At 47.3% G+C, this 23,623-nt stretch overlaps 1 protein-coding gene and 4 non-coding genes across 5 annotated transcripts; all 5 read left to right on the top strand.

The window, feature by feature from the left end:
* The first annotated feature begins 28 nt into the window (after positions 1-28).
* GNL3 (G protein nucleolar 3) lies at positions 29-22,507 on the top strand. The gene is made up of 15 exons (XM_014606083.3): positions 29-119; positions 450-508; positions 2,923-3,060; positions 5,246-5,359; positions 6,142-6,225; positions 8,058-8,193; positions 8,726-8,829; positions 10,066-10,198; positions 10,996-11,083; positions 13,243-13,420; positions 14,435-14,577; positions 15,303-15,439; positions 18,461-18,645; positions 19,624-19,705; positions 19,805-22,507. Exons 1-15 carry the CDS (start codon positions 107-109, stop codon positions 19,888-19,890), a joined length of 1,680 nt encoding a protein of 559 aa, XP_014461569.1. The 5' UTR covers positions 29-106; the 3' UTR covers positions 19,891-22,507.
* Positions 8,257-8,330, top strand: LOC132244582 (small nucleolar RNA SNORD19). Its single transcript, XR_009456152.1, has one exon. It is a non-coding gene; the product is annotated as a small nucleolar RNA SNORD19 (small nucleolar RNA).
* On the top strand, positions 9,782-9,863 carry LOC132244587 (small nucleolar RNA SNORD19B). Its single transcript, XR_009456157.1, has one exon. It is a non-coding gene; the product is annotated as a small nucleolar RNA SNORD19B (small nucleolar RNA).
* On the top strand, positions 13,087-13,165 carry LOC132244584 (small nucleolar RNA SNORD69). Its single transcript, XR_009456154.1, has one exon. It is a non-coding gene; the product is annotated as a small nucleolar RNA SNORD69 (small nucleolar RNA).
* On the top strand, positions 13,710-13,783 carry LOC132244583 (small nucleolar RNA SNORD19). The gene has a single exon (XR_009456153.1). It is a non-coding gene; the product is annotated as a small nucleolar RNA SNORD19 (small nucleolar RNA).
* Positions 22,508-23,623: the final 1,116 nt, after the last annotated feature.

Raw genomic sequence — 23,623 nt, 5'->3', positions numbered from 1 at the left:
CAGCGCCTAGGGGCGGGACGCGGAAGGGGCGGGCGGTGCGCTTTACGGCAGAGCCGCCAGGTTCGGCTCCGCCGCCTGCACGCGGGGTGAGCGCGCGGCAGCAGCCATGAAGAGGCCTAGTGAGTGCGGGGCGCTGGCGCCGCCTGGCCGCGCGGCCCGGGAACGGGAGTGGGAGCGGGAGCGAGGCTGTGGCAGGGGCCAGCGACTGGGGGCCGTGGCCGTGGGAGGTTCGGGCGGGGCCGGGACTGGGGCGCGCGGTAGTGGGGGCCGGGCCAGGCCGGGCGGTCGCGATCAATCGGAGGCTGTAGCAACGTGGGGCCGGGACTCCGTGCCCAAGACCTGTGGCCGAGGCCCGGCCACACTCGGGCGCCCGTGGCCCGCGACATCATCGGGTGCTGATAGGCGGCGGCCTTCGTCTGCCCTCTGTTAATGGCGTGTCCTGATTGCAGAGCTTCGGAAGGGCAGCAAGCGCCTGACCTGCCACAAGCGGTACAAGATCCAGAGGAAGGTGGGTCACCAAGCGGGAGCGGTCGGATTCAAGGGACCAGTTTCTGCCCCAAGCACAGCATAGGCAGGCGGGAGGGGGAAGGCAAGCAGGAAAGCTCAGGCCAGGTCTTCGCTGCCCGGCTTCCCGAGGGCTTTGGGCTGCAAAGCACTACGTGGAGCCTCATTGTGTTCAGCTACATCGAAGTCCTGAACAGACTTGTTGCATTTGCAGGGGAGGGCTGTACACTGTTCAGCACTCACCTACACGTTCCCCAGCTGGGGCCCCGTAGTGCAGCTCCTAGTTCTTTCACACCGCACATGTTCATGGTTCCACTGTTTGTCTAGGGCAGTGGGGCTCAGTAGGGCTGTCCAAAATTTCAACTGGTGTTTTATTTTGAAGCTGTTTCGGCGCCTTTTAGCTTGGGACAGTGAAATCGAAATGAAACAACAGGCTTTGAAATGAAATGAGGGCACCCAAAATGTTTCAAGTTTCAAAGCAGCCCAGTGGCGGGAGGTGGGGGAGAGCTAGGGCTGTACTCCGAGCAGCTCCGCAAGCCCCACGAAGCTCAGCCCAGCAGCAGGAGAGCCAGTGGTGGAGCTGCTCTGAGCGCAGCCTTTGTTCTGAGCGCAGCCCTGGCCAGTGGCTCTCCCCTCCTTCCCGCTGCTAGGCTCAACTCTGTGGGGCTGCAGAGCCTCTTGCTGCCAGGCTACGCTCAGAGCGTCTCTGCCACTGGATCTCCCTGCCTCCTGCTGCCAGGCTGCACTTTGAGTGGCTCCACCAGCTCCATGGAGCTCAACCTGCTCTCTCAGCGCTGCCAGACTCCTTCCAGGGGTCTGGACCCCCAGATCTGAGGTATTTCTAATGTGCTGCGTTATCAAGAGCTCTAACATAGGGCTGTCTTCTAAGTAGCAGAGGGTTTCAGACCTTGCACCAGCACAAGCAATAGGCTGCATGCTGTGGGGGGGGAAATGCTGGCATGGCATTTTTTTTGGCTGATAAAGTCACTGATAAATTCTGTGTTTATGGCATGCATGGGGCTAGGAATACAGCCCAGCAGCTTAGAGAGCAGCCTCCTGCTGGTAAGCCTGGGTGGGGAAGGAAATTGAGGCTCCCAGGGTGAGGGAGGGATGGGGCAGGTGCTGCCCCATCCAGGGTGGTGAATGCAACCCTGGGGCATGTGGTGGAGCCACGCACTGCCATTCCAGAGGGCGGGGGGGATGGCTTCCTGCCGCTGTGCTCACCCTTGGGAAAGGCATGGGGGCATGTGCTGCCCCAGATTTGTATGCAGGGCGAGGGCAGGCTGCCCACTGCAGGCTTGGAGCCAGAGCTGCACTGGGGTGGGGTGGGGTGGGGTGGGCTCAGCTGTGGGGGTACAGGTAGCAGCACTGAGAGTGGACTTTGGGGACTATGGCCATCCCCAAATTCCCCATAGCCACCCTTCCCAGCACTGCTGCTGCCTGCCCCGCACAGCTGAGCCCACCCCACCCCCACCTACCCCAAGTGGAGCCCTGGCCCAGCCTCCACCTTGGGGAAGAGGCTGGTGCAGATGCTGAACCCTAGTGCACAGCGGGCAGCCCATCTTCACCCCCTGCACAAATCTCGGGGGGCACATGCCCCTCATGCCTCCCCCTAGGGGTGCGCACAGTGGCAGGGGGGAGTCCCTGCTCTGCACCCCCTAGATGAGCTACCCACGGCTCTGCCTCGCCCTGGGGTTGCATCCGCCACCCTGGGTGGGCAGCACCTGACCCATCCCTCCCTCACCCTGGGGGCCTTGATTTCTCCCCCCCCCCCCCCCCCCAACCTACCAACAGGATGCTGCTCTCCAAGCTTCAGGGCTGCATTCCTGGCCCAGTACTTGACATGCACGCAGCATTTATTGGTGGTATTATGGGCCAAAAAAAAGCTGAAGGCTGATAATGTTATTTTTTCTGTTATCAGTGCTGATCCAATATGCGACTGATATATCAGTGCACCTCTAGTCTTTACCTCCTTGCAGAGGGGCTGGGACATGGGGGTGGGATAATTACTTAGATCGGCATTAGCCTGAGCCTGAGTTAATCTACCTAGTTTATCTTATCATGAGGGAATGCTCAGAGGATCTGGCAGTACTCCAGGGTGTCCCATCGCCCTGGCTGAGAATCATTGCAGTAGAGGTTATTTTAAGTGGATATGGGAGTCTGAACGGTGCTTGAAAATTGCCTTCAAGTATATTGTAAAGAACAGATCTTCATTGGGAGGGGCAGTGGCACAGATGATGTAATACTGTAGATCTTTTGAATTTTAAGTTTGTAATACTTAGGATTCATTAATTTAGCTATAGCTACATGCGTGTTGATTTTGCAATTAAAAATCTTTCTCTGGCCACATACTTATATGTAGGCATTTAGCTTTTCCTATTAAACTGAATTCCAATATATATTCTTTCTTGATTACAGGTACGGGAACACAAGAGAAAACTCAGGAAAGAAGCCAAGAAGCGTGGAAACAAAAAGCCCCGAAAAGATCCAGGGGTTCCCAGTGCTGCACCATTCAAGGAGGAAGTTCTTCGTGAAGCTGAACAAAGGAAACAAAGGGTAACATAGTTTAATTTATAGTGAAGTGAAAGGGGGTATGAAGACAGCCTCACTTTCAGGGGAACTTGGTGCATGTCATCCTTCACTTTACATAGCCTTAATAGCCATTTACTTGGATGGGGGTGTTTAATCTAGTACCCAGTGCTGTCCACAGCCTGATCCCAGTGATTGGGTAGGGACCTGTGTCCTGGACTTTGGGGTTTCCCCATGCCGGATCTCTGTGCTCAGCTGAGTATTGGGATCTTTCATGTATCAACCCCAACATGCCACACTTTCACTTTAAGGTGTGATACAAACAAGCCACAAAGATATTATATATGGAATATCTTTGTGTCTTATTTGCTATATTAATATCCCATAAATCGGCTTTAACATATGTACTGTTTATGGCACAATTAACATCTTAATCATGTCCTAAATGTAGTGTATGCCAGGGCCCCAAGATCTCTTTCCTGTATTGTAACATTTAATGTAGATCCCTAGTTATAGGTTGCATATTATGGTAATTAATTTCACAATTTCAGATTTGAGCTCCTTCAGGATGCTAGGGTGAATGTTGTCAAGTCCTAGTGATTTGTTACTGTTTGGTTTATCAATCTCCTTTAAAAGCTCGCCTTGTACCTCTGTTTGGATCAGTTCTGCTGACTTGTCTGTTGGGAGAAATGGCTCTGGTGAGGGATCTCTCTAACATCTTCATAATAAAGTTCTGTTGCAAAGAACTAATTTAGTACAAGTGCTAAAATTCATGCAAATTAAATTAATAACATTCCAAGTTGAGTTTTCAACCTCTTTTTAACAAATGTACCCCTTCTGCCTCAAAGTTTCACCTTGTACCCCTTTATTTTTTTTCTTGTTTTTAAGGAGGTGGGGCAGATTGAGACCTCAGTGGTGGGGGAGGGAGTGGGGCAGGGCACAGGACTGAGCCTCAGTCAGTGGGGGGCAGCTCCAGCCACTACATGCATGGAGGGCATGGGGTGATGTGCCTCCAGATCTGCACGTGGGGCGAAGGTGGGCCACTGCAGGCTGGGGCCAGGACAGTGCCGGGTTCTTCCCGGTCAGGGGCTGCACTCAGGATGGGCAGTGGCGGTGCTGGGAGGGGACTACGGGAGGGGCTGCAGCCACTCCAGAATTCTCTGTAGGCCCCCGCCCCCCAATCCTTCCCCATGCTGCCCTGGCTCCAGCCCGCAGCTCACCCTCACCCCACATGCAGATCTGGGGGCACACGGCCCCTATGCCCTCTGGGGGTGCTCATAGTGGTGGGAGCTGCACCCCTCTGTCCTGCATTCCACCCTGGCTGTGCATCACCTGCCCTGGCCCCACTCCCTTTCTCACCGTGGGGGGCTACAGGAAGGGCTGCAGCCACTCCAGAATTCTCCATAGCCCCGCCCGACCCCTCCCTCCCAGCACCTCCACCACCTGTCCTGAGCGTAACCCAGCCCAGTCCCATGCCAGGAAGAACCCAGCGCCACCCCAGCCCACAGTGGCAGCAAGCTCCGTCCTGCATGCAGATCTGGGGGCACACACCGCCCATGCCCTCCCAGGGGTGCATGTAGCAGCAGGAGCTGCTCCTGCCCCAGCTGTGTAGCACCTGCAGCTACCCCAGCCCCACTCCCTCCTCCACCATTGAGGCCTTGATCTGCTGCCCTCATGCCCTTTCCCCCACAGCAGACTTACCCGTTGGACCCAGCTGCTATCCATGCTGCCGGACTGTGCTGGTTGCTTGCGTGCTGCACTGTGGCTTTGCTCACATGGAGCATTTATTTAGCATGTTATTGGGCATATCAGTTCTGCGTGCCCTCTACGATCTTTTTAAGTACTCCTAGGGATACGCATACCCCCAGTTGACAGTCACTGTTCTAAGTGGCTATGTGTATCCTTTTGTAGTGGTCAGAAATCTACAGTCTACAGGCTGGATCTAGCCTGTGAAGAGATTTTATTCAGCCCACCAAGCTGGGGTGGCAGAGGCAGCCAAGTTGAAGGTGACAGCCTGCCTTTGGAATGGGCTATGTTAATTCAGCCTGCCATTGTCCAAAGGTTGCTGACTCTCTTCTAGAGCATTTCTCTTCCTTGGGGCACTTTTACAAACAACTATTCCTGATCGTAAATTCAGGAAAGAGACTGCTTTTTTCTTTTTTTTCTGCTTGTAATTTTTTTTTTAAATCTATTTTTGTTTTATTTACTCCAGCTTGAAGAACTGAAACAGAAGCAGAAGCTTGCTAGGCAAAAAGAATTTGAAAAGAAGAGAAAGCTAGAAGCTAAAAAAGATGCTACCAAACCAAAAAAAGATCCAGAAGGAAAGGTAGGTGGATCTGGAATAATTTTTCTTTTGTGAACAGCCTGGTTCATTTGCAGCCAAGAAGACAGATGTTTGTCCTTGCACAAAGTTTAATCCTGTTCCTTTTGACATCTGTCCTTGAACTCCAGTTGGTTTTAGATCGGAACAATAGAAAATATTTGCGGTACTGCAGTGTTGCTAAGTCTAGTAATACTGTAGAAATTACTGTGCGTTTCTTTTGATTTTTGTGTTTTAAAGCAGAAATGGCCAACCTACAGCATGTCAGACACAAGTGCCATGGGCAGCCTTTGTGTGTGGCATGCTGGCAGATCAGGAAGCACAACAGCAGATAGGGCAGAAATCAGAGCAGCGGATCAAGCAGGGAGCATAGGGCAGAAAGCAGAGCAGCAGATTGGGTAGGGGTAGGGGATTGGCACTGGGGCAGGGTAGGGTACCTGCCTGCCAGAAGTTGGCCCCTACAGTTTTAAGGGGTGAGAAGGTTTTATGTTCACTATCTAACTATCTAACACTATCTAAAAATTTTACAGTTTTTCATGTAGTACTTGGATAGATGCATCATGGGTATTAGAAATGTCACCTGAGATTCCATTCAAATTTATACGAATGATAAATGTGATTCTCAAATGTATAGTCTTTTCTAAATAACATAAGTTTTGCTTTTTCATGCTATTATAAATACTGGAGCTCTTGTTTGCTGTTATTTCCCATTATATATGTAAAGGCAATGTTCTAATTGTTGGTTTCAAATGTCCTTCACCCTTCCTTCTATCTGCTTTTGCATTCAGGAATCCACTGTGAAACTGAAAACAAAATCTAACAAACAGCTAGATAAAAATTCAGCAAAATCATTTTGCAGGGAACTTAAAAAGGTAGGTATTCGAATTATCTTTTTGGTTGGAGATATTTAATATTAAACCCTACTTCCCAATTAAAGGTAAAAAGATGAAAGTGGTTTCAGTGTTCTGACTTGAAATTAAGTGTTTTTTATACATTTATAATTATTGATCTAGCAATAACAGGTTGATATAGGCTCAGTTGCTTGTGAGAATTGGCTTAGAAATGCAATGACTTGTCAGCAAAATGATGAAAACGATTAAATTATTTGGGTTTGCTGTAAATCTCTTATTACTTGAAATTACAAGAAAACAGCAACAAAGTTGTCCCCCCTACCTCCCCAACATACGTGTGTGCACATGTGTATACACACGCACTAGAATTGCTTGGTAAAAAAATATGGTGCCTCATAAAATTAAATATAATAAGTGCATCTGTCCAGAAAAATTGACCCGTTCTTGATCTGTTGGTGCTGTCTTAGTTACCAGAGTGAGAGAACAACTTAAAAAGCACTCTTTTTAAAAACATCCTGTTTACAATTCTTACAGGTAACTGTGATATTTCCCATCCTCCAGCAACTGGAGAGGAGCTGGGCGCTTGGGGACTTCTTTCTGTGTTCTGTAACACTTTGTATATAACTGGTTTCACTGTTTTATCTTAATAAACAAGGTTTTTTCTTGTGTTGCACATTGACACAGGAGGGAAACATTTGTTTATTTGCTTTTAAGAGAAAGGAAAATGACTGCAAAACCATAAAATTGGCAGAGGATTCTGGGAAAAGCATGCTACATAACTTTTCTTAAGTCTTTTTCTAATTAACTTAATTTTCAAGTTGCTGCCCCTTTTGATTATTAAGCTATTGTCAGAAAAAGGAGTCTATATTGACCTTTGAGTTCTAGAGAATTCAGAATCAAAGTAGGACTGTCAAATGATTAAAATGTTGATTATAATTAGTTGCATGATTTAAAAAATTAGTCACAATTAATCACGAGCCGCAGGAGGCTCGTCCAGGGGCATGAGGAAGTGGGGCACAGCTCCTGGTTGCTGCATGCACCCCCGGGGGAGGCATAGGAGGCATATGCCCCCTGGATTTGTGCGTGGGGTGGAGGCAGGCTACCTGCTGCAGGCTGGGCGCATGCTCCCCGTGCCATCTCTGGGGATGTGCACAGTGGCAGGGAGCCCGCCCATGTCCCTGGACAAGCCTCCCGCGGCTCCATTCCACAACTCGCCCCAGCCATCCCCTGCCCCACTCCCTCTCTCACTGGCCTCAGTCTGCCCCCCTGCCCCCATTCCCACTCCTCCTCCACAGACTTGTCTGCTGGGTGCTGCTTTACATGCCACAGGGCTGCTTGCATTCCTGACCAATGCTGCAGCAGCTCATGTGTCTGTGCCCCCACGCCCCACTTCCTGTTGCAGCAGCCCAGAGCTGGCACCTTGTCACTGCTGCTCCGATGGCCACAAGGCAGCAGTGACAGCGGTGAAGCTGAGCCCAGGTGGAGCCCAGTGGGCTCCAAAACCATGTGTGCGATTAATGCATTAAAAAAATTAACACAAGAATCAATTAACATGTTAATCGTGCATATTAACAGCGATAAATTGACAGCCCTTGTTCAAAGATGACAGTTACCTGAATCTTGATTCTCATATGTGTACCTTGTTTGACTTGTGTGGTTCAAAAATGAATGCATTTTTTTTTCCTGAGCCCTTTTTCTTTATTATTCCCACTTATAAAACTTGATTTTATTAATTGTCCTTTAAAATGAAAACCTCGTTATAATGAGGGAACAATATTTTTGCTTTTAGACAGACTCTGTGAAGCTGTTTTTAATCCAGTGAATGACAGTCTATGTTCTTCATTCCACTATAGGTGATTGAGGCTTCAGATATAGTACTAGAGGTCTTAGATGCCAGAGATCCCCTGGGCTGTCGGTGTCCCCAGATAGAACAGATTATTACCAAGTCTGGAGAAAAAAAAAAACTAGTGCTGGTTTTAAACAAAATTGGTAAGTGAAACATTTCTGTCTGTACAGATATTTAGTTGATCATATGATTCTGCATTAATATATGAGCTGTGAGGAAAATAAACAAATCTGAAATACCGCTGAATACTGTAAGATCCAATTCTGAGCTCATTTGCTTGTTTAGCCTCTTAGTCTATAAAGGTGCAGCTTTCTGACCCAACTTCCTACCAACTGATGTGATATAATTACACTTTTTAGAGCCCCACCCCTGCTCCAGGTGCGGCCACCACCACTCCCCCACCACCCACTGTCATGCACTGCTGCTGCTTGGCATACAGCTATTGCCACCTTTCTCTCCCCCTGCCAGATTATTTCAGATAACAAATTTTTACATAACCAGCAATCCCCTTACCAGGGATGCCAGATAACAGAGATTTTACTGTATGTGTTTAGTTGTGTAGGCACCTGTTATACAATGGGAAAATAAGCTAGTGACTCATCTGATTCTAGGCTATATGAATGTTACAAGAGTGATATTTGAAGCTTGTACAGTGAAAAACCTGTTTTATTCCAGATCTGGTGCCAAGGGAGAACTTGGAGCAATGGTTATGTTATTTGAAGAATGAGTTGCCAGCAGTTGCTTTTAAATCCTCAATGCAACTGAAAGACCGGAGTACGGTAAGAGCATTTCAGTCTTGTCTTATGTGAGACTGAATCCTCTTGCTTGTGGCCATTGGTGGCAGAAGGCCGGGGCTAATGGGGCTTAGCCCTCCCAAATGCATGGCAGTGTAGAGGGCCAAAGGGCAGCCTGTGTGGCTGCAGTGGGGGAGGGGCATGCACAGATACAGACAAGCAGTCACAGCTGCCCAGTGGTGTGTAGAGCACTGCCCACCACACAGCAGGTAAGTCTGTTGGGGGGGGGAGCACACATTGAGGCCCCCACAGTGAGGGATGGAGTGGGGTAGGGGTTGGGGTGAATAGGGCATTAGTGCTGGAGTGGGTCATGGGATGTTCAGAGCCCAAGTGGCTCATCCCTGGGTGTGGAGAAGCCTCCTGCGGCTGCATGCACCCCAGTGGAGGCCTGGGGGCATGTACCCCCTGGATCCATGCGCGAGGTGGAGGCAGGCTGCTGTTGTGGGCTGGGGCTCTGCACCCCACTGCCCTGGGAGTGGCGTGACACTATGTGCTGCCACGCACTGACTGCACCACAGCCTATGCCCCCCTCGCGGTGGCAGGCACATAGTGTTGCACCACTCCCAGGTCAATGGGGCACAGTGCCCCAGCCCACCTCTGCCCTATGCACAGATCCGGGGGGCACATGTGCCCTGGGCCTCTGCTGAGGTGCACACAGCAGTAGGAGGCCCCTATACGAGCTGCATGGGCTCCAAGCTTCCCACGACCCAGGCCGGGCCCAAGGCCCCATTCACCCCTGCCTCAATCTCCCTCCCTTGCTGTGGGGGCCTCAATCTGCACCCCCCACGCCCTTTCCTCACAACAGACTTACCTGCTAGGGTTGCGTGTGTGTGTGTGTGTGTGTGTGTGTGTGTACTCGCATGCACAAGCACGCACTCAGCCCCTCCCTTCCCCCCCCTCCCCCCAATAATATTTTCTCCCTCCACCTTTGCTCATGGCTGGGTTGAAACATGATGAAAAGCAAAAACTCTTGACGCAAGAGTGAAGATGGCAAGATCCAACTCTGATTTCTCCCAGTCAGTGCTAACTTTTACAGATGTCTAAGGGGTTTGGGTTTTTTTGCTAATTTATATAACTGCAGGTGATGTTTTTTTGCTTAGTGATACAGTGATCCTTTCATGTATAAATATTTTTTAACTTTTTGAATTAAGATTTAATTCCTTACATGCATACAGTTAAAATGCATGTTCTTTGTTTTTCCCGTTTTGAATTTTACATCAGGAGAAGCTCACAAAGAAAAGGGGACATAAAGATGTGTCAGTAAGCAATATGTGCTTTGGAAAGGAATGCCTTTTGAAGCTTCTTCGAAAGCACTGCAAGACTCAAGAGAAGGCCGTTAAAGTTGGGGTGATAGGTACTTTTTTCCCCTCCTTTCTCTTACAGGAATACTATGAAGGTGGGCAACATAATGAAATCGGAGGGTTCCTTCTCGCATCCAAGGCTTTGAAGTATTGTGTGGTCTCTTACAGAACATTTTTATCTTTGATGTGAGACTTGGTATAGCTGCACCCTCATGGCTAGCGATGAATGTTCCACTTGTACCCAAAATTTATCTTTTGTAGATGAGTCCTGATATTCATGACTAACTGAAACTGAAGCATGGGTCTAGCTTGATTATAGGACACAGGATTTACCTTGTGAATCACACTGACTATACATAATTCCTAAGGGCACCCCTAAAGCCAGTAGTTCTGAACTCTAGTCATGTGGACTAGAGCAGGGGATGTCAACTGGAGGTATGTGAAAGGGGCTAGGGGGCTTGTGTGGGCAGGCAAGGATGGAGTGCTACTACCCACGCCACTGCCTCCCAGGAGTAGGGCTGTGGGGGATGAAGGGCACCACCTCCTCTCTGTGGGCCACACAGGTGCTGCTTGGCCAGCTGAACGCGGGGGGTGGGGCTTGTATGTGGCGGCCATGACTGCCATCCACTACACTGTGCCACCGCCGCATGCAATCCCCCCCCTGCTCCACATCTGGCTGTCTGTCCTGTCCCGTCCCGTCCCGTCCCGTCCCGTGTTCCCCTCTTTCCCCCCCCCCCCCCCCCCCGTCTGGCTGGGGTACACTCCTGAAAATAGGTTGAAAACCTCTGGACTAGAGTTCCTTGTTTAATAATTATTTTTTTTTTTTTACCATTTCTGTGTCTGTCCTTAGGTTTTCCAAATGTGGGAAAGAGTAGCATAATCAATAGTTTGAAGGAAGTGCGTGTCTGTAATGTGGGGCCACTGAGAGGTGTGACCAAGTAAGTTTAATCTGATAAAAGCCCACTAGTTTTGACTTTTCTTGTTGCTGTTTGCTTACCCTAGTAGTCTTAATTTCTACAATTTTCTTCAGTGCCTGCTCTAATCAGTTAAAGTTACAGTGCATAGCTCCTGTATTCTGGAAAGATCAAAACACCTTCTCTGCACGTTTACAAAGTGTAGTGGGGTCTGTCAGGATGAAAGCACTGTTGTATATTAATTTTGAAGTAAATGTTTCATATTGTGTAAATTATTCACTGCTTTTAAAATCTGGCCTAAGGCAGGGATATTCAAACCTTGCTTATTGTCTGTTCATTAACACGCACCAAGACAAGGACTGATGTTCTGAAGGATTTATTGAAACCTGCTGATCTTAAATAGAGAGGTGTGGACTGCGGGAACTGGTATGATCAGTTTCACATTTGGTTGTTCATACATACGGATCTGATTTCTCAGGACCTGCTTCATTAAAGTTGAAGACACCCATGGGTGGGCCATGTGATAAATTTATGGCAGCAGCAATCCAATAAACTAAGCCTAATTGTCTATTAAATATGGTATCTATTTGGGGTGTACTTACAAAGATTTTTTTGGGCCAATACCAATGGCTGATTTATTGACCAGCCATATTGGCTGATATGCATTGGAGAGCAGCATCCAGCTGTTAAATCTGGGGTAAGGGGCATTGGCAGGTGCGGGGGGCAGATTGATGCCCCCATGGTGAGGGAGGGAGTAGAACAGGAGAGGCATTGCCTGGGCAGGACAGAGTGGGGCATGGGACAGAGCCACAGGTGGCTAGTGCAGGGGGGGCTCCCGCTGCTGCGTGCACCCCAGGGGAGGTATGGGGGGCACATGCCCCCTGGATCTGTGTGTGGGGCGAGGACAGGCTGCCCACTGGGCTTGGGACTGGGGCTCTTCCTAACTAGGGGGCTGGGCCAGCTCTGCGTTTGGGGTGGAGCAGGCGGCGGTGCTGAGAGCGGGGCGGGGCTACAGCGAATTTTGGGGTGGCTGTAGTGCACCTCAATAGCGCCCCCCCCCCCAGCACCGCTGCCCGCTCTGCCCCTAACCACCCCAAACGCAGACCTGGCCCAGCCCCCCTGTCGGAAAGAGCTCCGGTCTCAAGCCCACAGTGGGCAGCTTGCCCTCACCCCATGCACAGATCCAGGGGGCACATGTCGCCTATGCCTCCCCCAAGGTGCTCAGTGGCAGGACCCCCCCCCCCCCCCCTCCAATGAGCCTCCTACAGCTCCATCCTGCCCTGGCCCAACTGGGCAGGGCCTGCCTCAGCCCCAGCCCCACTCCCTCCCTTATCATGCGGGCTTCTATCTGCCCTCCCCTCCCCCACTTCAGACTTACTGGCCAGGTGGTGTTCTCCAAGCTGCCTGGCTGCATTCCTGACTGCGTGTATGGTGTGACTGCATGCATGCACGGAACATTTAACGGTAACCTTATCGTCCACATCAGCCAAAAAAAGCTGATGGCTGATAATGTCAATTTTCCTTTTCTCGGTGCCAGTACAATATGGACCGATGTATTGGTGTACCTCTAGTATCCATAATAGGGTTTTTTTTTTATGTGATCTCTAATCTTTTGAACTTCCTGCAGCTGTTAGTCACCTTTTTGGTCATCAGGAGAATGTGCCTAGTAAATTTGTAACTAGGAATCAAGATCTAACCCTACAAGTTACTGTACCTGTCTGTGTTATAGTCTGACTATCTTTAAAATGGGGGTACGATAGTTATACTGATCTACTCTGTAGTTTAAAGAAATGAAAAAGAGAGATCCCTTTATGAATTACCATGTGTAAAAAATTTTCAGTCTTATTGCTGTCACTCTTGTATATTGTGCTGAATTATGTAGATGCAAATAATACGTTTTAGAGAGAAGGTCAGAAGGCTTTAATAAGCTATGGAATTCCCATACTCTTTTAGTGAGTTGGTGACAGCTACGAATAGAACCTACGAGTTCTCCATTTACAAGACTACTTAGTTTTAGGCTTTTAATGTACATGAAGCACATGATGATGTATTGGAACTGACTTTGTATGAGGAGTTTTTATTCAATCCAACACTGAGCTTCATGTCTTGCTGCTTCTCACCAAATACATTTAGCTGATTGATTTATGTTTACCTACTTGAGTGATGCATTTTCTCTCTCAAAGGTGCATGCAAACAGTGCATATTGACAAAGAGATCATCATATTGGACAGCCCCAGCATAGTTGTGTCTCCCTCCAACTCTACTCTTGCTCTGGCTTTGAGAAGCCTCACAGCTGTTGAAGAATCCAGAAACTTACTAGATGCAGTTAATGCTGTTCTGAAACACTGCAGTAAGCAGCACGTAAGTTGGTCAATAATATTTAGGTTCTGTCTACTGCTCTTGCTCTAATAAAAAGGCTCATTCTGGCAAACAGTGGTCGTATTTGTACAGTGGTAGAATGTGACCTACTGAAAGCTGAGCATGAAGGCTTCCCTCGGGGGAAGTTTTTTTTTTTTTTTGGGGGGGTGTTTCATACAGACAGCCAGTTCTGCCTGTTATATCTGGTTGACTGGCAGATAAAATGTACCAGATCCTTTTAGCTTCTTGCTGCGCAACTTTTCTTATAATTTGATGATTTTACTAATGGAGTGAGAAATGAAGATATGCTCAATGTCTTACTGTTATGTTGAAGACATCAGATCCAACTCTGATCTCATTCCTAGATGCCCAGTATTAAGACTGATACTCAAACTGACTCCCATTTATTTCAACAGTGGGTATGTACACACCTACTCTTGGAGTGTTTCAAAAGAGAAGTAGCTGTTACTTTCTAATGGCTGTGTGTAAAGGAGATGACAATACAAATGTAGCACAATCACTCCAACTTTAACATTGCTTCATGCAGTTTCTCTTTTGAAACAGCTCCAAATGCATGTCTTCACCTAAAGCTGGGTCTCTCCCAAATGGCGTGCTGATTTGTAGGTACAGTAGAATGGGATGTGTGATTCAATTAGGGCAGGAGTTTTCAACTTTTTTTGAGGAGTGTACCCCTTCTGGTGGGTACCCCCTTCCAGATGTGGACTGGAAGGTCCCCCTGTCAGCCGAACATGGAGCAGCAGGCTGGGAAGTGAGTGGATACTTTCCCAAGTATCCCCAGGGTATGCATACCCTTGGTTGACAACCCCTGAACTAAGGTAAAGACATTGTGGCTGCTGCATTTGCTGATGGAGTACCCTGTAATGTCTGGTTCCAAAAGTAAATGTAAAGCGTCTCCCTCTCTTCTCTCTTCGTCTGCGTTAGGTATTGGTTTTAGATCACTGATTTATTATTTTCCTGAAAATGTGAACTAGTCTTTTTGTTTTTTTTCTATTTCAGGTAATGCTGTGCTACAATATACCAGACTTCAGAAATTCACTGGAGTTCTTAACTTTACTTGCTCAGAAAAGGGGTATGCTGAAAAAGGGAGGTGTCCCTGATACAGAGAGTGCAGCCAAATTACTGCTTTATGATTTGACAGGGTAAATACACTTTTATTTTGTTTCTGTATATAATGCATTCTGGGTACTAATGAATTACATGAAAGGTTAAGGTAGTCTTCCCCCCCCCCCCCCCCCCTTTTTTTTTTTCTTCCTGCATCATGGAAGGGGATGTTGGATGAATATATTTTTGACATCAAATTTCAAGAATGGGATGGAATATGAATTATTTTACACACAAATAATTAATCTATGGAACTTAAGAAGATTTCTTGTATGTCACACAACAGCAGGGGTGCTTACCTCTACCAAAATACGTGCTGATGTCTGCCAGAAAATGTCTGTCCCCTAAGCAAATATTTCTCTTGTGTTGACAGAAAAGTAGCTTAGACAGCCCATTACTCCATGTTCACATTTTATAGGGGTTACCATATTTCTTTGAGTTTAAGATGAATTCAGCTGTCTTAATGACTAGCAGAATGTGTTGACTTTCTTCCTAGTTAAAGAATAGGATTTATTAGCGAGTGGCTGTGTGTGTAAATGGTGACAAATCATGCCAGGAAACCAAGGAATTCTCGCAGAGATCCAAGCACTTAAAATATCTCAAAATCCAGTTAGAATTTAATTCTGTAAAAATGCATTACATGTAAGGAATTGGTTATGCTGAGAAGTGTAAGAAGATAAATTAGTGTTTCATGTGTATCTTTAAATGCGTGAAATGGTTAAAGTGTATGAGTGTTTTTAATTCAGTTATTTTCTTTTCCCAGTGCCAAAATAAGTTACCACTCACGACCTCCTATGTCTCAAAATCTGTCGTCACATCTTACTAAAGAGATGGTAGCAGAAATGCAGAAAGGTTTTAGTTCAGAGGAGCTAGAAAAGGATAACATGAGCACAATTAATGGTGAGATTCTTTTGTAACACGCTATCATGGTTACAGTAGGTAGTGGTTTTAACATGCAACTCTCAAATGAGAGGCCTGTTTTAGGGATAAATGAGGCATTTGATTGCTGTTTGTGTCCATGCATTATTTATTTGGCTAGTTCTGTGTTTCCACTTATCCGCCCTAGCTTTTATAGGTAACATGAATAGCCGCACACTTTCTTTCAGATATCTTTTGTTAGGCTGTGGGGAAAAAATGGTTTTCCTAGAAAGTTCTGACTTGCAACATTAATGGCCTATGGGTTTGGTCTTTGTCTTTTGGGAGGAGAATGAAGCTGTTCTCCTGACCCTCTTCTAAAATGTCTTAACACTCACTTTCCTGCTTTCCTAGAAACTCCATTCTGGATATATCTCTGGTGATCTGAAGTCCTGTTTATAGCAGCTTGCAGTGCTGTTCAAGAAATTAATGCAGGAGTGGGCAAAATGGCGGATCTGGCCAGTGGCCAAACCCCATTGCCCAGCAGCCCCTGCCCACATTGCTGCGGCTGGTTTCCATGAAGACCCTAGCAGCACCGGGACTGTGACAATGCAGGGTCAGGGTTCCATGGATACTGGCTTCAGCAGTGCTAGCAGGGTGCACTGCTGGGTGCGGAGCTGCTTAGGGGCTGGGGCTGGAATCTTGCAGTGGTGATGGCATGGTCCAGAGCCGGGGCAGAGATGTGACCCGCTGCCTGTACGCCCCTGCCTGGGGCTTGTGGACAGCAGGTAGCAGCTCTGCCCTGGTTCTGGACTATGCTGTCACTGCCACAAGATCCCAGCCCTAGAGCAGTTCCCTGCCCAGCTGCATTCTGGCCTCCATGAAAATCCTGGTCCTGTGCCGCTGCTGCTGGGGTCTCCCTGGAAACCAGCTGCAGTAACGTGGGCAGGGGCTGCTGGGGCAATAATCTACCAGGGGCCCCATCTGGCCCTCAGGCTGGACTTTGCCCGCCCCTGAATTAATGCTTCTCTAAGGCTGAAGTGGTTTTCTGAGTTGAACCTCCTCCCCAAATCTCTGCATAACAGAGTCTTCAGAATGAGATTAGGATGCAACCCCAACATCGTAAAATTCTAAAATCTATAATGGTACCAGTTATTGTCATAACTTAAAAAAAAATCAGTGTGGCTAAATCTGATTTACTGGCTCAAGTACAAGGTATGGATTACAATCTCTTTTCTAGCTGTGTCATGCATTTACTGTAACACTAGACAAGTCAGGGAATCCTCCTGTTTCCAGTTACTCCCTCCCCAAAAGGTAGGAAATGTTGCTTAACTATTCAGAGAGTACTCAGGTGCCCAGATCGCAACATGCATTTATTTGTACTGAGTATGTGTTCATAAGCATAGGCCTGATAGATCCTCACGGCTGTTGCATCTAACCGATTGGCAGGGATCCTGGTTTCCCCTGACAAAAAAATTTGCAAATTCTTGATTTAAAAAGCTCCCACAACCTCCCCTTGTCCCTGCCCCCTAGCTGCCAGGGCTGTGGGGGCAGGGACCCTGGTCCGCAGCTCCCTGCCCCCAACAGAAGGCAGTGGCTGCTGCAGCCGAAGGACCACAGAGCCAGCTCCCCCACTGCTGCCTGCCTGCTGCAGGCGGGGCCGGCTCCCGGTGGCAGTGTGCACTCCTGGGTGGTAGGGGGGGGACCTGCGTTCGTGCTGTGCGGCTTCCCTGAAGGGCCAATAGTGTGCTGCTCTGGATCCGCATGCCACTGGCCAGGCGGGTTCTTCCCAGCCAGCTTCCCGCGGGGCTGGTGGAGCAGGGAGGTGTTGGGGAAAGCCCCACATGCAGTGCCTATCTAGCTGGCAGCATGTGGATCTGGAGCGACACTCTATTGGCCTGAGCGGACTCCACACTTCCATGTGTGACTTCCCTTAAGGGCTGATACAATACTGCTCCGGGTTCATGTGCTGCTGGCTGGGCATGCACTTCATGTGAGGCTTTCCCCAATGCCTCCCTGCTCCCTCAGTCCCCAGCCAGCTTGCCGCAGGAATGCCTGCCTGGCATGTGGACCCAGAGCAGTGCACTATTGGCATGAGTGGGCTCCGTACTTTTCTGTGCAGTTTCCCGGAAGGGCCAATAGCGTGCCAGTCTAGGTCCATGCCCCACCGGCCAGGCAGGCACTCCTGTGGGAAGCTGGCTGGGGGCTGAGGGAGTGGGGAGGTGTTGGGGAAAGCCGGACCTGGAGTGCCCGCCCGCCTGGCGGCACATGGACTTAGAGCGGCATGGTATCGACCCAAGTGGGCTCTGTGCTTCCATGTGTGGCTTCCCTGAAGGGCTGATACCACGCCACTCTGGATCCATGTGCTGCCGGCTGGGCGGGCACTCTATGTGGGGCTCTCCCCACCACCTTCCCTGCTCCCCCAGCCAGCTTCCTGCAGGAGTGCCCAGCCGGCCAGTGGTACGTGGACCCGGAGAGGCATGCTATCAGCCCTTCAGGGAAGCTGCACGTGGAGGAATGGAGCCAGCTTAGGCTGATACCATGCTGCTCACCGTCCATGTGCTGCTGGCTGGGCAGGCACTCCAGGCCTTTCCCTAACACCTGCCAGTGCCCCCCAGCCTTGACTGACAACCCCCCAGCCCCCTGCAAGCCCCACTTAGCTCACAGGCTCCAGGAAGGGAAGTGAGCCTGAGCCCAGCCTTGGGTGACTAAGAGCCCCAGCCCCCCCCCCCCCCTCCGCCAGCCTGCAGAGCTCTTTGCAGAAGTGGAAAGTTCACAGGTTTCTCTGCTAAAAGGTCAAATCTGGGGTTTTTTTCTCTGATAAAATAAGGAAATCCATGGTTTTTTCTGTTTTTCCGTGGGAAACAGAAAACCTGGATCCCTGCTAATTGGTCACTGTGGCAATTTTCAAGGTCAGTTCAGACCTAGATTCTTCATTTTCAGACTTCTTTCTAAAAGATATTATCTTGGCAAAGTGTTGAATAAAAGTGACTTAGTGCTTGCAAATACCTATCACTTAGTTCTTTTGCTAAGCCAATTAATTGATTTCTCTAATGCCTTTCACAGCTGTAAAACATCCCAATTTGGCCAGCAGTCTTCTTTTCCAGTTTTCTGGCATGACAAATGGGGCAACTGAAGAGACTGCATTGGAAGAGGAAATGTCAGAACAAGATGACTTGGAAACTAGTGAAAAGGAGAATGATGTAGCCAATGATCAGGAAAGCGCTGAGGAAGAAGCAGCTGTTGAGGAGGTGCTTTAAATAGTTTCACAAAGGCTTCCAAGTCCCAGGCCTGAAAAAAATAAAACCCATTGGTAACATGGCTTGTAAACTGAGAGAGGTTGTACAGTAGAGAAGCAGCAGGGGAGATCACCCAACTTGCCTAACTAGAAAGAGGGGAGAAAAACTTATGGTCAGAAAAGTAACCGTCTGAAAATGGTACTTTCTTGCTCACATTTGAGCCCTGTTCAAATATTTCTCTTATACTTAAAAAGCCTATAATACTAACTCTTTGTTTTTATAAATTTCCCCTTGTGTCTATAGAACTGCCAGTTTTGGGAGAGTGAGCTGGATTTTAGTTTGGCTTATGCATGAATCAAAGTGTTAAACTATAAGCTCTAGCTGTTAAATACTTATTGTCTGATAATGATGCAGGAACCAGAATGAGCCCAGCTTGAATATTCAGAACGTAACATAAGCTTATTGGAACCTGATTGATCATTAAAGTACTGAATAAACAAAGCTACCGGATTAATATGATAGGGTTTATATTCATAGTGCATTCGGATTTCTAGCTTCTCTGTTCATAATGGGGAGTTCCAAGCATTTTCTTTTAACCAGTTTCCCTGGCAAAGTTTTCAAGCTGCCTACTATCAACTTAACTCTTGCAAAAAAAAAAAAGTGTAAGATGTGTCAGCAGTGTTCCCTGCACACTTCTGAAATATTAGGTTATGCTATATCCATCTCTTCTGGCTATAAGCATATCAAAATTGTAGATAATTAATTTAAATATAGTACCTCTGCCCTGAAAATTGTAGTTCTAAACAGTGTACAGACAGGGAAGTGGAGTGGGATTGAGCAGTGCAAGACAACATAAATTGTAATCTTAACACATACCCCCTGCCCTTCCTCCCCACTCTTCCAAAAAGAAGAAGAAAAAGCTTTGCCCCACCCTCCCACTTGTCCAGGTAAACTGACACTAATAAGAATATCTGTTGGTATTGGTTTTAGGAAAATAACATTCAGGTGGACAACAAAACAAGTCATCAAAAACCAAAAGTGAAAGATGCAACCTTAAAAAGGCAACTGGCAGGTACGTATTGAAAGCCACAAGCTTTCTTAAGTCATTCTATATAGTAATGGTAGCAAGAACTTGTAGCTAACAGCTTGCTTTTTTTCTTTCCCCTCGAAGGTGGAGAGCCCAATATTTTATCATACAACCTAGATAAAACAGCTGATGAAGATGATGCTTATGATTTTAACATAGATTATGCATAAAGGCAGAAATGTGCACTCAGAGGCCTGATTTTTTTTTTTTAAATGCATTGTTAACTTTGTAAGCAACTTTGAACACTTTCCTGCTGCCTTTCAGTGCTGCTAAAATCCTACAGAACACAGGTCTTAAGCAGAGATTCAGCATCTCTATAGGCATGTAAAACATTGTATATAATGCAGCATGCCCTTGTGGGTTTTCACTTGTGATATAGTTTGGTATAAGCATTTTGTATTAAATAAATGTTAAGAGCTTAACTGTATTTGCGGGGGGGGGGGGGGGTTCAAAAAATTAAGCCCAGTACTATTTTTACATTTTTTAACTAACCATGGTAGATATTTAAATTGACGCAATATAAAAGTGAAACTGCATGCAGTTTGTTTTCACTTAATGTGTGGATAAACAGACATGAATTACTTCAAATTCCACTTTTATTTGAAATGTTTCTCCTTTACAGCAGTAGTTCTCAACTTTTTTTTTCTACCAGGATCCATTTATAAACATCAACGGCCAGTCCCAACCCAGTGCCCCTCACTGCCAACCTGCTGCCCCCCACACCAAGGCCCCAGCCCCCCAGTGTGTGGGGCCAGGGGGTGGGTCTGTGGGGCAGGGGCCCCAAGCAGTCCTTTGCAGGCTGGAACTCTGCCAGCTTGCAAGGGAGAAGCCATAGTTTCCCACATTTTTCTCATTTAAAGCAGAATCCATTTTTAAAGTTTAATCCATTTTTTAAATTTCTTCGCAACCCTTTCATATATTCTTGTAACCCACAGGCTGAGAAACAGTGCTTTAGAGCACGTCTGTATTGTACAGATATACAGGCCAATCCCAGCTAAAGTGCCTCCATGTGCTGGAGTAGATGATGCTGTGCTATTCTACCACTTGTAGGCTGGTAAGAAGGAATCATAGCACCCTTCAGCCACAATTCCCCAGTGGCTTCTGAGGAAAGCCAAATAGAAATAGCAGAACTCTATGGATAGTTGACACAACCTCCAATATATCTTGGTTTCTGCATGGCAAAAGCAAAGAATGGATACCTACCTACCTACCATTAGTGTCAGCTTCTAGCCTTTCATGGAGTCCTGCTGTGAGGTATTGACTCTTCTCTCTAGGTTAAGGTAAAGAGTCTTCGCTTATCCGGTTATGCTTTCTGTCTTCTTCCAGTAGCTCTACTAGCTGATTTGCTGCACCATTAAAATCAAATTCTTCACTGGAATAGAAGTATGGAGGAATGCAGATGCTGTGCTCTGTTGGCTTCCAAAATGGCTGCTGCTCTGTGGCCCAGCAGGCAAAAGTAGTAAAATCCAGCATTAACCCTCTCAGAGCTACTAAGGAATTTGCAGTAGTTATTGGCTGAGCACTGCAGCTTGTGCCTTAAGCAGCAGCTGAGCTAGGTTAGGGGAAGTAAGCTGTTGCATGCAGTCTGTAGTACCTTAATGAGGTTTACGTTTCTGTATAGTAATACTGCCTTTGCAAGGGACTGAGGCCTAGCTTTGTTGCTGTCCTACCACATCAGAAGCTTCTTGCTGCTTCACCCAGACTGTGTCCTGGGATGCTGCACTGCTTGGACAATTTCTAGGAGCATTGACTGTCACAGTCTGCCATGACTTCAAATATTTTTTTTCCCTACATTCTGCCTTCGAAAAATAATCTTACTGGGGGCATGTGCTGTGCAAACAAAAACAGTACTTCCAGCAATGCAGGGCTGGAGAAAGCTGCACTGCTCAAATACTAACCAACACATAGGACAATTTTGTGTACCTGTGCCCAGTAGAACTGAGATTTTTTATAAAGGGGGTGTGAAGCAAGACAGTATTCCTGTAATACTGTCAAAGAGCCAGGTCAATCCTTCCCTGGCTCTATAGCTGCCATGTTAAATGCCAAGCAAAGATCATAAACCCTTACTTGGGTGGAGACTACAAAGCCAGAAAAGGGTTAACGTGGCTCTTTGGGGTACTCTGTCTTCCCATAGCAGCATCCTGTCCTCATTTTACTTCACTACTGGGAGGAGGAATAGAAGGGGCTGCAACTACACAACAGCAGCCCCTTTACCCTGATTGGCTTCCGCTACTTACTAATAAACCAAAGTCACTTTTTCTTTATACCTAAACTGAACAAAATGCTTTGCAAATCATAGTATCATAGAAAATTAAGGTTAAAAGGGACCTCAGGAAGTCATTTAGTCCAAACTCCTGCTCAAAGTAGAAACAATCCCCAATTAGATCAACCCAGCCGAAGCTTCGTCTAGATGAGACTAAAAACTTCAAAGGATAAAGATTCCACAGCCTTTCTGGGTAACCTGTTCCAGTACTTTACTACCCTCCTAGAGGGAAAGTTTTTTCCTAATATCTAATGTAAACTTACCTTGCTGCAGCTTGAGACCATTGCTCCTTGTTCTGTCATCTGCCACCATGGAGAACAGTCTAGCTCCATCCTCTTTTCAGGTAGTTGAAGGCTGTTATTAAATTATTAAATCCCCATTCAGTCTTCTCTTCTGCAGACTAAATAAGCCTAGTTCCCTCAGCCTCTTCAGGCATCTGGTTTCCTCTGTTTAAAAATCCCAACGTCTCTTATTTGAAACCCCCAAATCTGTGTTTTACAATATTAAAGCAATTTGGAAGCCTACCACTGCCTCAATCATTACTATAACATTCTAAATACCTCTGTGTGTGTGTGTGTGATTTTTTTTGTTCTTTTATCATAAAAAAAAAAGAGTTCTTCCTGCCCTCTTCATTCACCAGGAGGTGGGTTTAGCTGTGGCTTTCTCCCCCACCTGCTTTTTGGTGGTGAACAGCCCTGATACATCAGGGCCCTGCTAGTCATCTTGTCATAGAAAGAAATCAGGTTGGTCAAGCATGACTTGCCCTTGGTGACTCTATGCTGACTGTTCCTAACCACCACCACCTTCAAGTGCTTAGAAATGGATTCCTTGAGGATCTGCTCCATGACCCATCCAGGGACTGAGGTAAAGCTGACTAGTCTATAGTTCCCCAGATCCCCCTCCTTCCCTTTCTTAAAGATGGGCACTATATTTGCCCTTTTTCCAATTGTCTGGGATGTCTCCCTATCACCATGAGTTTTCAAAGATAAGAGCCAGCAGCTCTGCACTCATCCTATTCCCTCAGCACTGTTGGGTGCATAGTGTATAGCCCTATGGAGTTGTACAATTCCAGCTTTTCTAAATAGTCCCCAGCTTGTTTTTTTCACTACTGTTTGCTGCTTACCCCCTCTTCAAACTCTGCTTCTGGGTGCAGTAGTCTGGGAGCTAACCTTGCCTGTGAAGACAGGTAAAAAAGGCTGTCAGCCTTTTCTGCATCATCTGTTACTATGTTGCTTCCCCTGTTCAGTCAGGGAGCCACTTTATTTCATCTTCCTCTTGCTGGTAACATACCTTTAAAACCCTTCTTGTTCTCCTTCATGTCCTGTGCTAGCTGCTTTTTTAAAGTTCAGGGTCCTTTACTGCTTTCCTCAGGATCCTGAATTCACTCATGGTTGCTGGTGTTCAAGTTGCAATCCACTTTTACATTTTCCACCAGTTATTTCCTGGTTTGGTCTCAAGTCAAGAAGAGCACATTCTGTAGTTGGCCTCTCCAATGCTTGCACCAGGAAGTTTTTTCCAGCACCCTCTATAAACTTCCTGGGTTGCCTGTGCACTGCTGTATTGCCCTCTCAGCAGATGTCAGGTAAACTGAAGTCCTCCACATGAGAACCAGGGCCTGTGATCTGGAAGCTTCAGCTAGA

This window comes from Alligator mississippiensis, chromosome 12 (assembly GCF_030867095.1).
Source record: "Alligator mississippiensis isolate rAllMis1 chromosome 12, rAllMis1, whole genome shotgun sequence".
NCBI lineage: Eukaryota > Metazoa > Chordata > Crocodylia > Alligatoridae > Alligator > Alligator mississippiensis.
The sequence above is the reverse complement of the archived record's forward strand: the minus strand, read 5'-3'. Positions and strand labels throughout refer to the sequence as shown.

Excerpts from the sequence above, each read along its gene's own strand:
- GNL3 (XM_014606083.3), top strand. Across the intron at positions 3,061-5,245 it reads CTGAACAAAGGAAACAAAGG|CTTGAAGAACTGAAACAGAA; the intron begins GTAACATAGTTT and ends TATTTACTCCAG. Across the intron at positions 8,830-10,065 it reads AACTGAAAGACCGGAGTACG|GAGAAGCTCACAAAGAAAAG; the intron begins GTAAGAGCATTT and ends ATTTTACATCAG.